Raw genomic sequence first — 13,847 nt, 5'->3', positions numbered from 1 at the left:
ACTTTTTATTAGGGCTATTGAAATAAATCAGGACTATTGTTTGCCGGATTTTATTTGTAACACAAACAAATTGATAATTATAATTTATTTCAAATATCATTGTCAAATTTTTTTTTAAATGCTGCATTCTAAATAAAATGTTAGTACAATATATATCTAACCTGGGCCAATGTTTGGGATGACCTGAATGCGAGCCTGATAGTGGAGAGAAACAAATGTGAAACTAAGCTTAATTCAGTCTGGATTTCCAGGCTAGCAACATGGATCATTAACACAAAATAAAACTCTAAATTGACATGAAAATAGGAGACTTTATTAATATAAAAACATTTCCAAACTTAAGATGTCAGTTGAGTTCCAGTCTTAACATCAGATGACAAAAGAAAAGGGAATCCAATAAGACTTTGCATAATGGACACTAATTCACAAAAGTCTGAACAATTCTTGAGTAATAATTATTTTATATTTTAGAATAGATTTTTAATAAAAATTATTGTACTCATATGTTCAAGGTCCACGTGATTGTGGTGAGAGTACAGTATATTTCCATACAACAGATTGTGCCCATGATTAACATTATGGAGTCAACCGTACGGTTGTAGACAAAGTTTAAGACAAATTCCTGATTTTCTCACTAAAATTCTAAGCATATCACTGATACACAAAAAAACATTTGATCTCTAAAATTCACAGATTATTTCCCCACATATTACACAGCTACTTGTACTGGAAAAATGGATTTCCATACTCTGCTAATCGACAAACAATGTATATACATGGAGTATTTTGTGTATAACTGCCCCATTATCAAGGGCTCAGTCAACTGAAGCTGTATTTGATCTTCAAACCAATACTATATTTTAAGAGAATGGTGTCTGATTTATTTGTGAAATATTTACAAATTATAGGGCTGGGGGGGGGGGGGGGTTTAAGATGGTCATACCAAGGATCATTTAGTTAGCTGATATAGAATTTTAGGACCCATTTAGGTATCAATATATTAAAGCAAATGTATTTTTTGGGGGAAACTTACTGCTTACCTACTGCCCGTAGCAACGCATTGAATAACAGATTCAGACTCAAAAGGAACTTTGTTTTAAAGTGTCTGTCCTATATCTGAAATTATAATAATTTTTTTACATTCCCATATTTAACCCCTTTTTTGGCACTAAACTACTTCCATCTATATTTCCATAGACATTTTAACCCCATAGAGTCGATGTCCGCGCCCCCGCGGAAATCTAATCTACATAATAAAAACATACCCATCAAAATCGGTGTTTTAAACTAGAGATGTTTTTGTTGTTGTTGCATGGGCTGTGTCTCAATCCACCGCATACGCCAATGACAGCCTTCCACATCTGCCGAGCTACAGCAGCGTTTGTCAGACCATGAAACATACCAAAAATCGGTTCTCACAAACATCTGTAGTGTCCGAACAGTTTGACCTATAAACTAATATGACTACTCTATGGAAAGGTGAGACTCTCACGAAGTGTTGGTTGTTTTGCTCTAGGACACTTAGAAATTAGAAAACTAGTTTGAAGGTATCCCAGTGCCAGTTGAAGTAACCTTCAAAAGGAGGTCTAGTTGTTAAGTTGCAGTGTTTCCACCTAATGAGCTAGCATGACTGTTGCTATCCTTGACAGTAAGACATGAGTGTTAATATGAAATTACATCAAATAGTCTCATTTTAAAGTGCTGAAAACTCAGTAGAGCTACAAATGACTAAACTAGACACGAACAAGGCAGAATGCTTCTTTAATGATACCTGGTAAATACTAAATTATCTTTGGAAAATTAGTAGTAAATAACCTATGCTCGCATCTACATCTAGCCACTGCACCTTGAATATTGTTGTTGGTGGTAGTATCTGTAAGCAGGAAGTAACCACGATATGTATGATGTCATATTGCTGACAAAAATTTGTGAAACCTACTTATGCATATAAAGGTGTGGTTGATGGCAGCTACACCCAAATTTGATCATAGCTCCATCCAAGGGGCAACATCCTCAATGATGTGTCAACGAAACGGTAGGATGTGAATTTATCGAACAAAAACAACAGATGAAATCAGCGAAGGAAGTAGGCATATGTCTCACCAGCCTCAGAAGAATGCCCTGAAAACCCTAGCAACTCTCGAACTGTATTACCAAACCATTGTACCTAACATTTTCACTGCAATGAAAAGGAATACTCAATTTCTTACTAAATACATATTTACAGTCACTATTTCAACACAAAGCTGTCAAAGAAGACTGGCACATTCCCATGATCATACAATAAAGCACTAGCTTGGTCAAGCAGATGATAGAATTAGGAATTAGAATGCTAGAATGGACATGAACCTTCTCATGACAGTATAAAAGATCAGCCATTTTGGTAAGGGAGTTGGTCAACCATGTTCAGCCAGTGCTGTGATAAGAGCAGGGGAAGCTGTTGAGGGGAGGATGGTTGGTGATTGATACCATTCCATTCAAGCCATTACTATGAGCAGGTCCTCCCCATTTAAAGTGCCACCAGCCACCACTGGATACGCTATTGTGTAAAACAATGAATTTGAAGATTATCTGCACTGTATGTTTGTTAGCTAGCCAACCAGTTTGAGTGGAATGATTCCATAAATGTTTTCTAATTAACATTCCAAACAAACAATGCAGTCAATCCACAGCCATACACTGTCTGAAATCAGTTGATGATATGAAGTACTCATATAATAACACTCACAGCTTTCCAAGAAAACAAAAATGTGGACATTTATGGTCGGTTTACATATTTTAGAGGTTATTTATACAGAACATTGGAATAAAACCTGTATAAACTGTATAATTATGACAGTAATTTTAGGTTGACAATTCTATTACACAATTTCTGATATCGCATGCCTTTTATGTTCCTGCATAGGTACAAGCAGGAAACGCATCACCTATGCCTCTTCTGCCATTCATTCAAAATATATGCGGTATAAAGGTCAAATGTACTCGACCAAAACAATGGAATTGCCATGGAAACGCATGGGGGGGGGGGGAACAAAGTCTCCCCATTGACCCCCAGCAACATTAGTCTACATTTAGGCAATTGTTTATGTGTATTTCACAATATGTTGAGGTAAAAATCAGAATATAATGCTTGTATGGATGCCAACCCCAACACATGTTCATGTCATCGTTACAGATCAACCGCATTACAGTTAAAAACGACCCACTACCAACAATGATTTCTCTATGCTAACCAGTTTATTGAACGGCAGTTCGCATTTAGCAGTCACTTCTAAACCTGAAAAGGGACAGCCTCTACATACAGCAAAAACAGCCAAATGTATCAAAATCGGACTCAAGTAAGCACATTGTGGGCCTGTTAAAATACATAAATCATGACGGATTTGAAGAATCTCCAAATTGTTAGATCAGATTTGTTGATTGTGCGCCATTCTGGTCAATGGAACGTCTGCGTTCAATTAACATGATCCGATTTCCTGCAACTAGAGTGGTTTGGATTTCTCCCTGACCAAAATGGCTGCCATTATCATACCATTATGGAACTTTGAGGGTTCATGACATAGGCTCTCTAGTAATTTAATAGGATCTATTTGAAGCAGACTGACCACTATGCTCAAGTTTAATTTAAGTGAAACAATGTGAGCTATCATAAGCTTTGTCTGGTTCCACCAGGCTAAGAAAGCAATGAGATTCGAGACAAATAAGTTCTGCATAGCTTATGATTGCTCTGTTTTGTACCATCCCAATTGTCAGTTTCGCAGCAACAAAGCAAAAATGTACCTTGGGCATCAAAACAACAAAAAAATCTTTCCAGTTCTTTATAGCAGTAAGGTAAGTGATGTTTGAGCATGGATGGTGCTTTCAAATACTTTTAAAATGGATCTTTCCTCTACTTAATTACTCAAGGTCACAATTGATGTGAAACCAATAAACATGGCGTATACCAAGACGTAGAAATGATGGGCTCCATCAGTTACCAGGAATTATTAACATGTTGAATTGCCCATGTGGCATGACCTACATAGGATAAACAAGACAGCCCTAAATCTTTACAAATTAGCTGGGGGGGAAAGCAGCAACTCTGAATATTAATATTATGTAGTATTCTATTGCTTGACTTTACATAGTGGCTGGACCCCACACAATCTGCACTTGTGAGTCAAGGATGGGCTTGGAATGCTTGTGTACGTCCGCCATTGTGGACTGGAGATTAACATAGTACTTTCCGGCTGCGAGGTGGATGTCCTGACAGCAGCAGAGTAGACTACACAGCCATAGAAGTACATCTTTGCATTATTCATTGTATCATTCAGTCCGACTGGCAGAAGCTAGAGCAAGCAGCTAGCCAGAGGACAACAGCAAAGTACTAAATCGTACTCTCGTCATACTGGGTCTGCAGACTTTCATCACAGTCTGCTGTGTGCAATGTCCAACAGCACCCTGTCAGTAACAATCTGTCTTTGTAGGAGTTTTAACAAGGGGCTTCATTAGTTGCAGTGTAACAGGTATAATTTACATGTTTACTTGTAAAGTTGATCAAAATAGCTGAACAAAAAGTGACAATTCACAATAATATGAAGTATTTCATTGGCACACTTCACCCCTCATAGTCTGCTTGACCCAGTTGTGAGTCAAGGATACAGATGGGCTTGGAATGCTTGTGTACGTCTGCCATTGCGGATAAGAGATCCAAATATTATTTCCGGCTTAGGTGGATGTCATGACAGCTGTAGGAGTACAGCTTGTGTGTGCTACTGGCATTCAAAGTATTCAAACAGAGAGTGACAGGGCAAACAGCTAGCCAGAGGACAGCAACCAAGTACTAGAATAGATAGTCTCATCAGATGTGCTAAAGGGTTACTACTGCAGCGTTTCCCAACCTCGGTTTTCGGGACCCCAAGGGGTGCACTTTTTGTTTTTTTCATAACACGACACAGCTGATTCAAATGATCAAAGCTTGATGATTAGTTGGTTATTTGAAACAGGTGTGTCGTGATGGAGCAAAAACCAAAACGTGCAGAGTTTGGGAAACCCAGTCTGGTGAGCAATCTTCCATACCAGCCTTGTCTGCTGGGCGTGTCATAGGACATGTCCGTCACAACCCTTCCTACTGCACTTTGTGGGTATTGAACAGGTCCTATCAACAGGTCCTATCATCTGCATGACATGGAAACTTGTAAAGGCTCCATTAAAAAAGGGGACACTAAGCCTGAATGAAGCCCTAAACTATTACCCCTTAATTTAAGTAATAAGTTATCGCGCCAACCCAAAATAACATTTGTTTTTGCTTCATCACTGTTTTCATTGATGGATTAAATGTATTCATTTGGCCAAATGAAAACTAAAATGACCAAATCCCCACAGAAAACTGTCTTAACTTCTAGCTCCTGCCCCAGTTTGCACAGGTGTTGTATTGATTGTAATGAGGGGATGTAGTTGTGAGATTCTACTACTTTTTTACATTCAGCATCACTATGTCAAGGGAAATATAGTATACGTTTTGAAAACATACTTGTCCACAAAAAGTGGTCTCTAGGCACAACTTACTATTCAATTTCTTAAGCAGTTGTCTGGGACACAGAAGTAGTTTTGATGTGCCAAATCATAGGCATGTTCTCTGTATTTGAGGCTACTAAGCCCATAAAACTGGTCCGCAAGATTCTTGATATGTTTAGCAAGTCAGACTCCATGTCGTCCGATAAGACCTTGGTCACATTCCCCTGCTCAGACATTGCATGCATCAACCAATGTTTGCATGCCACATCAACGGTGTCATTGACTGACAGATTGCTATAACATGTGTATATAGCTGATATATAAAATACCTATCCAGATCTGCCAGGTAGCAGCAACACCTGTGCAGAGGAATGAGCCTTGTGTATAATGCCTGGTGGTTATTGATATAGTTAAATCAATATTTATGCATAAAAGCTTTTCCACCACCATTTCTCACATAACACATTTTATAGACACAAAAACATATTTTGTTTTGTCGACATTTGGAAAGTTTACTAAGAAATGTGGTTTTCCATCAGGACTGTCTTTTTTTTTTAATCCAACATGTATTTTACTCGCGGTTAAACGTTAAAGTACCTCTTCAGTGTCATTCAGTACATTTTTTCATCCATTGCTGCTGCTGCTTGAATGGACTTCTTCCCTTCCTTGGCTGCTCTCAAGAAGCTAAAGGGGGGTTAGACCCCTGCTTGTTTTAAGTTTGTACACACGTGGCATGATGTCTGCGCTGTAACAATAAAAATACACTACTCGAGTTCATATGCATGACACATTGCTAAAATACTATGCATATTGTGCATAAAACTAACCAAATAATCATAATTTTTATGGGGTATGGTAGTGATTGGTTCAATTGACCTCGAGGCAAACATTGACTATATTAGCCCAAATACTGTAGCTACAAGGATGCACTTTAATGCTAGGTTTAGGACCTCATATTGCAGCTTATAGAAACGGCAACTGATGTATAAAACAATCTACTTTGGTTTAGATACAAACATGAAACCTGTAACAGAAATGAATTTGACAGTGAAAATCAAATTTTTTTTTACCCTTTGGACCACTTTTTCCATGTGGTTTCTTCCTTCCCAGACTCCATGAAATTATGACCTCTTCCTAAATATTTGGTCACATGATACACAAAATGTATAGTTTCCTAGAAACAAGGGGTGGCTCAACTAACCATTTGGCTCAACTTACCCCATTTTCCCCAACTATAGTGCTTGGATGAGGGAGCTTGTTCTGAACAGGGTCAACAAGAAAAGATTATTGAAGGAAATTGAACTAAGACTCAGCGAGATGATGTGAAAATAAACTTCCAAAAGAGTGTGATGCAAGAGGCTGCACTCATTGGCACTGTTCAGCATCTGCATATGTGCACAGGAGGTTGCTCCTCTATTGTGCAGCATGAAAGCTCAAACCCTGTCTGAAATCGCACCGCTACTTATGGAGCCCATATCGCTGAATGTTTTCCCATTTCCCCCCCTCCAAACCAAACTGACAAGCAGCTTTGGCATTGTCTTTGTACACAAACATTTACATAGAATTTTCACAAGGCAAATTAAATCAGAGGTAACCCAGCACAACTCCTTGGAGTTACAGAAATGGCTTAAACTGTGCCAGTGCAAAATACTTAGCTAACCAAGGATCAGAATTTCAACCCAAGAAAAAGCTACAGTACAGGTAAAGACATTACTGGTTGGTTGGGGAGATATGGTGCACACCACCATACAATAAAAGAACAAGAGTGCAACAAAAAAGGACCTCACAAAAATGGTAGCTGTGGCCTGATCTCAGAGTATACGAGCCCCTCTGCTGAGATGGCGTCCCCAAGCCCTACTGTCCGGAGTGGCTGCTTGCAGACCAGCACGGGTGCAAGGTGAAAGGTCACGTTGCCACGGTGCCAAACAGTGACAGGCTCAGTTGGGTTCAGGGACAACTTCTCTCTAGGTTCGCCGTGGGAGCTGTGGAACTCCAGCGGAGCTCTAAGGACCACCTTACTGGCATCTATGCTTTGGAGGCCGCAGGCCTGGATGCTGGCCACACGGGCCCCTGCTGCCACGGCGGCCACCTGGTTGGCCCAGTGCCCGTCCACAGTGGCAAGGACATGGTACGCCAGAGTGTGAAAGTGGATACGCGTGAGGTCAGCCTCCGACTCTGGGTCACTGCGTCCATGCTGCTCAAGGACCCACAGGAGGATGTCACTGACGCGGCCTACATCCGGTATGCCCCCCCAGGAGGCCAGCTCAGCGTGAGGCCCTGTGCCAGCCTGGGAGAGGAAAAGTAGCTCCTGCTCATTCAGCCCGATGGATGTCACTATGGGCATGACCTGCTAACAGAACACAACACCAAATAGTTTATTGTATGCATCAGCTCCAATACATTACTTTATTACGCAACGCTATAATCCACTTTAAATTGACATTGCCTATTTTGACGACATCACAACGTCCAAATATGATCAATTTTGATAGAAATCCCGATTTTAACCAGACTACTTTTTAAATTATACAAAGATAAATAATATTAAGATCTGCCAAACTTGTATTTTAGATACTGTTAAACCTACACCTTTACCTCTTGCATGATGCTGTTCATGTAGTCTTTGTCAGTCATGCTTGCTAGCTCCAGGTGGACGGGGACCGCATTGCGGACGTCAGAAATGGCCGCCACTGCCTGAAAAGGTTCAAGCAAACCATCTCAGTCTAAGTTTAACAAAACTCTGGCGAGAACCCTAAATGCGATATACTATTGTGCTGTTGTTTGTGCTTTGCTATGGACCTCTTTGAGCCTTTGCTCCCACATCTGCCTCCCCTGGCCCTCCATCATGTGCAGACCGGACAGGACCACCAGGTCTGGCTGGAACTCATCCAGGCTGGCCACGAACATCTCCAGTGCTCTCATCTCCCCATTGGACACGTCATGGGAGAAGATGAAGCGGTTGGCTTGGGGAGCCCGTGTCGCACCCCACTGCTCCCCTAGATAGAGAGGCAAAAGGACAGACTTATGCATTTTCTACAAATATTTTGATAGTGGCCAACAGTGTAGTTAGGCTACCAGAGGTAAAGAAATACAAATAAGGAATGTGTTTCCATTAATCACCTAGCTATTAAAAGCTTGTGAAACCTATTTTTAGTTGTCATTCAGGTTGCCTTTGGTCCTTACCTGCTTTGTACTCCAGAATTAGGTGATATTCATCAGTCTCCTGCAAGGATTCGGGGGGTACAACGATTTGCTCGTCCAGCATCTCATGTAGTTTAGGCCCAACAGGCCCACATAGCAGAACCTATTAAAAGGCAGAATCATCCACCGTCACTGACTTCAGTAATATAGACGTAGGGGACATTTCAAAGTTAAGCAATGTCCTCAGTTCCTTTTAAACAAACTGCCACAGTTTCTCAGTGCCAAAAAAACACAACCCTGTGCAGATAACCATTCAACAGTGGCTGAACAGTAGAAATGGTACAAAATGTATGCATTCTAGTGAGGAGCTTGAGATTAAAAGTGCTAACCTACCATCAGCTGAGGGTATGTGGCAAGTTTCTGTCCAATGAGAGCAGCATTTCCTCCAACATATAGCTAATTAGTGACAGAGAGCGAGGGAAAGAGAGAGAAAGAGATAAAAAATGAGTTGAGGTTTATCAGTGAGTCTGATAGAAAATTCCATCATAATAATCACAATTGCACCAAGGGATAGCCCAGCAGTGAAATTATTAATTACCGTTGATCACGTAGAATTAAATTTGACACAGACACTCAAACCTCTCTGGATGGAACCTTTATTCAAAAGGAAAAGTGCTTCGTCTTCAGGGGGGTGAAGCCAATTACAGATGCCAAAAATACATGTTATATATATCAAACTTTCAGGGTGAGCTTGAATGGATTTTTTCAAATAGACCTACAACTTTATCAGTCTGTCTGTGGAGACATAATTCCTTTGTCTGCTTTGCTTCCAACCAGTTTCTCTTCCATGTTGTATTGCCTGGTTCAGGATTTGACCCAGTAATCTTCCGGCTACTTGTCCCCACTCTCTAACCTCTTGACTACCTACTGCCCCTTCACCTATTCAATCATGTTTGGATTGGTGATGATTGCCTCAAGTACAGAAAGGATGATGCATTTCAAGTGGATACAAAAACTTGAATTAGGCTAAGTTGGTTTCTGTTAGTGTTAACTATCTGATGTATAGACCATGAGAGTGTGAAACCAAACTAAGGGTTGGGTGATATATTGCTGATCTGACCATAGGAAATCCTTGTGATACTGTTTTGCTTATACTGCTGATATTTTAGTTTCACTCATTTAGGTACAGGATAAGGCTTGATCAAGATTAGATGTGAAGTGTATGCTATCTAACAGTTTCCTGTTATTGTGGCCAACTGAAATTCACAAACACTGTTCAGCTCTCATAGTTGATGAATAACCATCAAAAACAGGGATTCCGACAATCCTGTCATGTCAGATCAGTGATTAGGTCCATTTAAAAAAGGGGCAATCAGCAGTTGCTATATCCATTTTTGGACTCATAAGTTAATGATATGTACCCATTGATTTGTGAAGAAAATAACTTATATAACCTGGTTTCAGGATCATAGCTTTCAAAACCCTGATATAAAAATGGGGATAAACACTGTTAACTTGCCTGAGCACCAGGGTACTCTGCAGCGGCCCGTGCAATCCTCTGGAAGACCTCTTTGTCGGTGAAGAAACGCTCCGCCGCGGACCCCCTCTCCATGTAGTGGATGAAAGCCTCTTTCAGGTCCTCTTTAGAGTGCAACACTTCATGGTCACGACCCAACCCAGGATCCACAGCCAAAGCCTGTAGCAGCCCTATCCCCGACACCACAACATCCACACATGCATTCACCCTAAATGGAGGAAGCCAGAGAAAAAGTAAACACGCCGAATACGCACTACCATTTCACTTGGGAATGATGAAAACCAAAACAGCAAACTCTAAATCATGACACCATGAATGCTTAGTTGTCTCTGAAACTCACCCTACTGCCACTCTGCCCCACTGACTGGAGGGGGCCGTTATTAGGGTCTCCCAGGCAGTGGAGATAACCTGCTCCAAGGTTGGGTCGCCCTGAGTGGATGGATGAGGCAGGGACAAGTACTGGAGAACTTGTTCAGGCAGCTCAGGGTTAGTGTGGTAGAAGTATCCAACGGCCAAGGCCAACAGGGCAGCTCCCGCAGCCTTCCGCCACATGTTTTCTCAGACTTCTGAAATATGAGTGCAAACACACACATGCATAATACTACTGTAATGATACTTGCTAAATGTACACAAGTATTCCCATCCCAAGTTTTGCATTGTAAATCAAATCAAATTTTATTTGTCACATAAACATGGTCAGCAGATGTTAATGCGAGTGTTGCGAAATGCTTGTGCTTCTAGTTCCGACCCTGCAGTAATATCTAACAAGTAATCTAACAACAACTACCTTATACACACACACAAGTGTAAAGGAATGAATAAGAATATGTACATAAAAATATATGAATGAGCGATGGCCGAACGGCATAGGCAAGATGCAGTAGATGGTATAGAGTACAGTATATACATATGAGATGAGTAATGTAGGGTGTGTAAACATTATATAAAGTGGCTAGTGATACATTTATTACATACATTTTTCATTATTAAAGTGGCTAGAGATGAGTCAGTATGTTGGCAGCAAAATGCATAATACCTGCAGTATTTCTGTATTTTGAAAGTTATACATCTTAAATTTGATTGCTGACATGAAAAAACATTTTGGGTCTCTATATCAAGAATGGACCAACGAGACAAATTTCGCTGCCATTTCCTGGTTCCGAAGATTCTAATAGTTCGCCTAATTTAAGTTCTTGACAAAGCAAGTATATTTTAGAAAATCATTGTACCATATAAACTGCTGTGAAATATTTTCAATAACCAAAAATATTGTATTTTCTGCGGTTTGAAGCTGGTGTACAAAAGTAAGACGCAAAAACTAAACTTACGAACTGGAAGCATAGAATAGTGCACATAATACAGATCTGACGCATCTTAGACGTACTTTCAATGAGAATTACAGCTCTATTACTCCCATTTCTATTCGAATTTGATCGGGTCGCCCAAAAAGTTACATATTGTAAATTTAACAACCTGCTATTTTTTTGTGTGCGCGAAAATAAAGCTGTCTGAAAATGTAATAAGCAGTGGAATTGCAATGGATACGCACAAGACTCTCACATAGTGACAAATTAACTAGCTAGCTGATGTGCGAAATGACTTTACAGCTATCAAGGTTAACAGGCTGAATCATGGTAGCTAGCTGGTAGCATCAAAGTTAAACAGGGTGATGTGTCATCGTTGCATTAACTTCCATATTATTAGTAGCTAGCTAACTTTAGTTATCCATTCGTAAATCACTTTCAGACATGGCTAGTATGGAAAAAGAGGTAATAATTAGGACGAACGTCTAGCTAGTTACCAATGAAGTTTTTGACGAGTATCAAATGTTAGCTAGCTTGATCGGATAGCTCTGGGTCTAACGTTACCGTTGCTGAGCTGGTTAGCTCACGCACTCCAATGGAGCTAAAAAAGCTACAAAAAATGTTTCTAGTAAGCTAACGTAATGCCTCCACGGTTTGACGTTATACCCATCATACTGACAACCACTGTCAAACTTGCGTTATCTCCATTCAAACATTACTAGTTTGCTAGCTAGCACTGTCAGCATCCAATCAAATATATTTGTTAGCTAGCTAGCTAATTTAGCCAGCTTGCTTGACAACTTTTAAGACAGACCCAATCAAAAACATGGTTGGTAGCTACCCGGATAGCTGACTTATCTTAATAGCTTGAAACAACTATAGGCCTGGCTGGGGGGAAAAAATGTTACGAACCAGGATAAATTGGGTTGAAATTAGGGTCTGTCTGTAGTGTAGATGATGATATCCTGGAACTTGGTGTTCAGACCTCTGAGGTATAAAGACAGTTCAGACCCGGCGCCACGTCTGAACTCAAGGGCAGAGCAGTAGGGGAGAGTGGGGTAAGTTAAACCTCCCTTGTTTCGGCTTCTTCTTGTGAATTTCCGGCCGACCTAGACGCTTTTTGCAATATTGCTGCATTTCTCAGTTCTGAATGTGAATTCCACATTGTGACGAAACCAACAAATAAAGGGGAATGGGAAAAACTTACATTGCACCACCATCTAACCCTGCACCTGTACACCATCCACCAGGGGTGCAACTTTGGTTTTAGTAGTGGAGGGGACATAACATTATTATTATTATTATTTTTATCCAGTCGGATAAACACTCCACACAGCCTACCCCAACGCTTGGAGGTATCCGCATGGTCCTAAAGCACACCTTTGCGTAGTTTTGTATCACATTACAATGATAAATCTGCAATTTCAGAATGTGTGGCGGGGGGGGCATGTCTTCTCCCGTCACCAGTGAAAGTTGCTCCCCTACTATCCCCCCCCCAAACCAACCACCTTATCCCATTTCTTGGCCCTAAACAATCCAACACCAGGCCAATGGCCTGGAAGGATGGAACTCCTTATCTCAAAACTTCCTATAGATATTCTGCACAAAAGTTTCTCACACCCAAATATTTTTCTGCTGCTGCAACTACCACATCTATCTTCTGTGATTTCGGCTCTATCAGTGCAGTGAAGTTTGTCATGTAAAAATCTTCCCAATCGTTCTGATTGTGACATCATATAACATTTCTCACAGCATGCACATATTTTTGTGTGGATGGCCGAGCTCCTGTGGATGTCTCTCTCTGGACCTTGAAAAACTGTTCTGTTTGAGTGGTGATGAAGGCCAAATATAAACCTAGGCAACAGTACCACCATGTGGCTGTCGCCTACCAGGGAACATCTGACTGACGTGATACCAATGCCTTACTAACTTCTGCATGACGCCTGCGTGAATCAAATTCCCTACGAATGAACGTGTTAGCAACATGTCGTCATACCAATGCTTTAATAACATATGCAAGTTAATAAGTCATAAGGTGCATCGTTTATATTTATATTATTTAAATCTCAACCATAAATGTTAGAAACATACAGTTTTTCCAGTGCAAGTCAACATTCCAATGTAGTCACATTGAGCTATTGTGTAGCCTACGGCTTGTGTATTTCTGGTTATCACGGCCATTCTATAGGGAATCTGTCTTTCCCTCAACACCTCATGGGATGGTATGTTATCTCGCAGACTGTGTTGTTACCAATTCCCAGTACGACAGACAACCAATAAGAGTGATGTCAATGACTTTCACTCAAATAGAGGAGTTCATAGAATTTCCCAGAGGGTTCCTGCTATCCGGAATCCTTGGGATGTCCCTA

At 40.6% G+C, this 13,847-nt stretch overlaps 1 protein-coding gene across 4 annotated transcripts; it reads right to left on the bottom strand.

The window, feature by feature from the left end:
- Positions 1 to 291: 291 nt before the first annotated feature.
- On the bottom strand, positions 292 to 12,744 carry adpgk (ADP-dependent glucokinase). Of its 4 annotated transcripts, none has more exons than XM_064930521.1 (8): positions 12,686 to 12,744; positions 10,515 to 10,740; positions 10,157 to 10,382; positions 9,031 to 9,093; positions 8,680 to 8,800; positions 8,296 to 8,492; positions 8,092 to 8,190; positions 292 to 7,846 (listed from the first exon to the last, which is right to left on the bottom strand). In XM_064930521.1, the coding sequence occupies exons 2-8, from the start codon at positions 10,724 to 10,726 to the stop codon at positions 7,280 to 7,282; spliced, it is 1,485 nt and encodes a 494-aa protein (XP_064786593.1). In that variant the 5' UTR covers positions 10,727 to 10,740; positions 12,686 to 12,744; the 3' UTR covers positions 292 to 7,279. The 4 variants fall into 4 exon arrangements, with proteins under 4 accessions (XP_064786593.1, XP_064786591.1, XP_064786594.1 ...); XM_064930519.1 differs by lacking the exon at positions 12,686 to 12,744 and adding an exon at positions 12,391 to 12,643; XM_064930522.1 differs by lacking the exon at positions 12,686 to 12,744 and adding an exon at positions 12,391 to 12,643 and having other exon boundaries at positions 292 to 7,843.
- Positions 12,745 to 13,847: the final 1,103 nt, after the last annotated feature.

Source organism: Oncorhynchus masou, chromosome 22 (assembly GCF_036934945.1).
Source record: "Oncorhynchus masou masou isolate Uvic2021 chromosome 22, UVic_Omas_1.1, whole genome shotgun sequence".
Lineage (NCBI taxonomy): Eukaryota > Metazoa > Chordata > Actinopteri > Salmoniformes > Salmonidae > Oncorhynchus > Oncorhynchus masou.
This window is presented reverse-complemented; position numbering and strand designations above follow the sequence as displayed.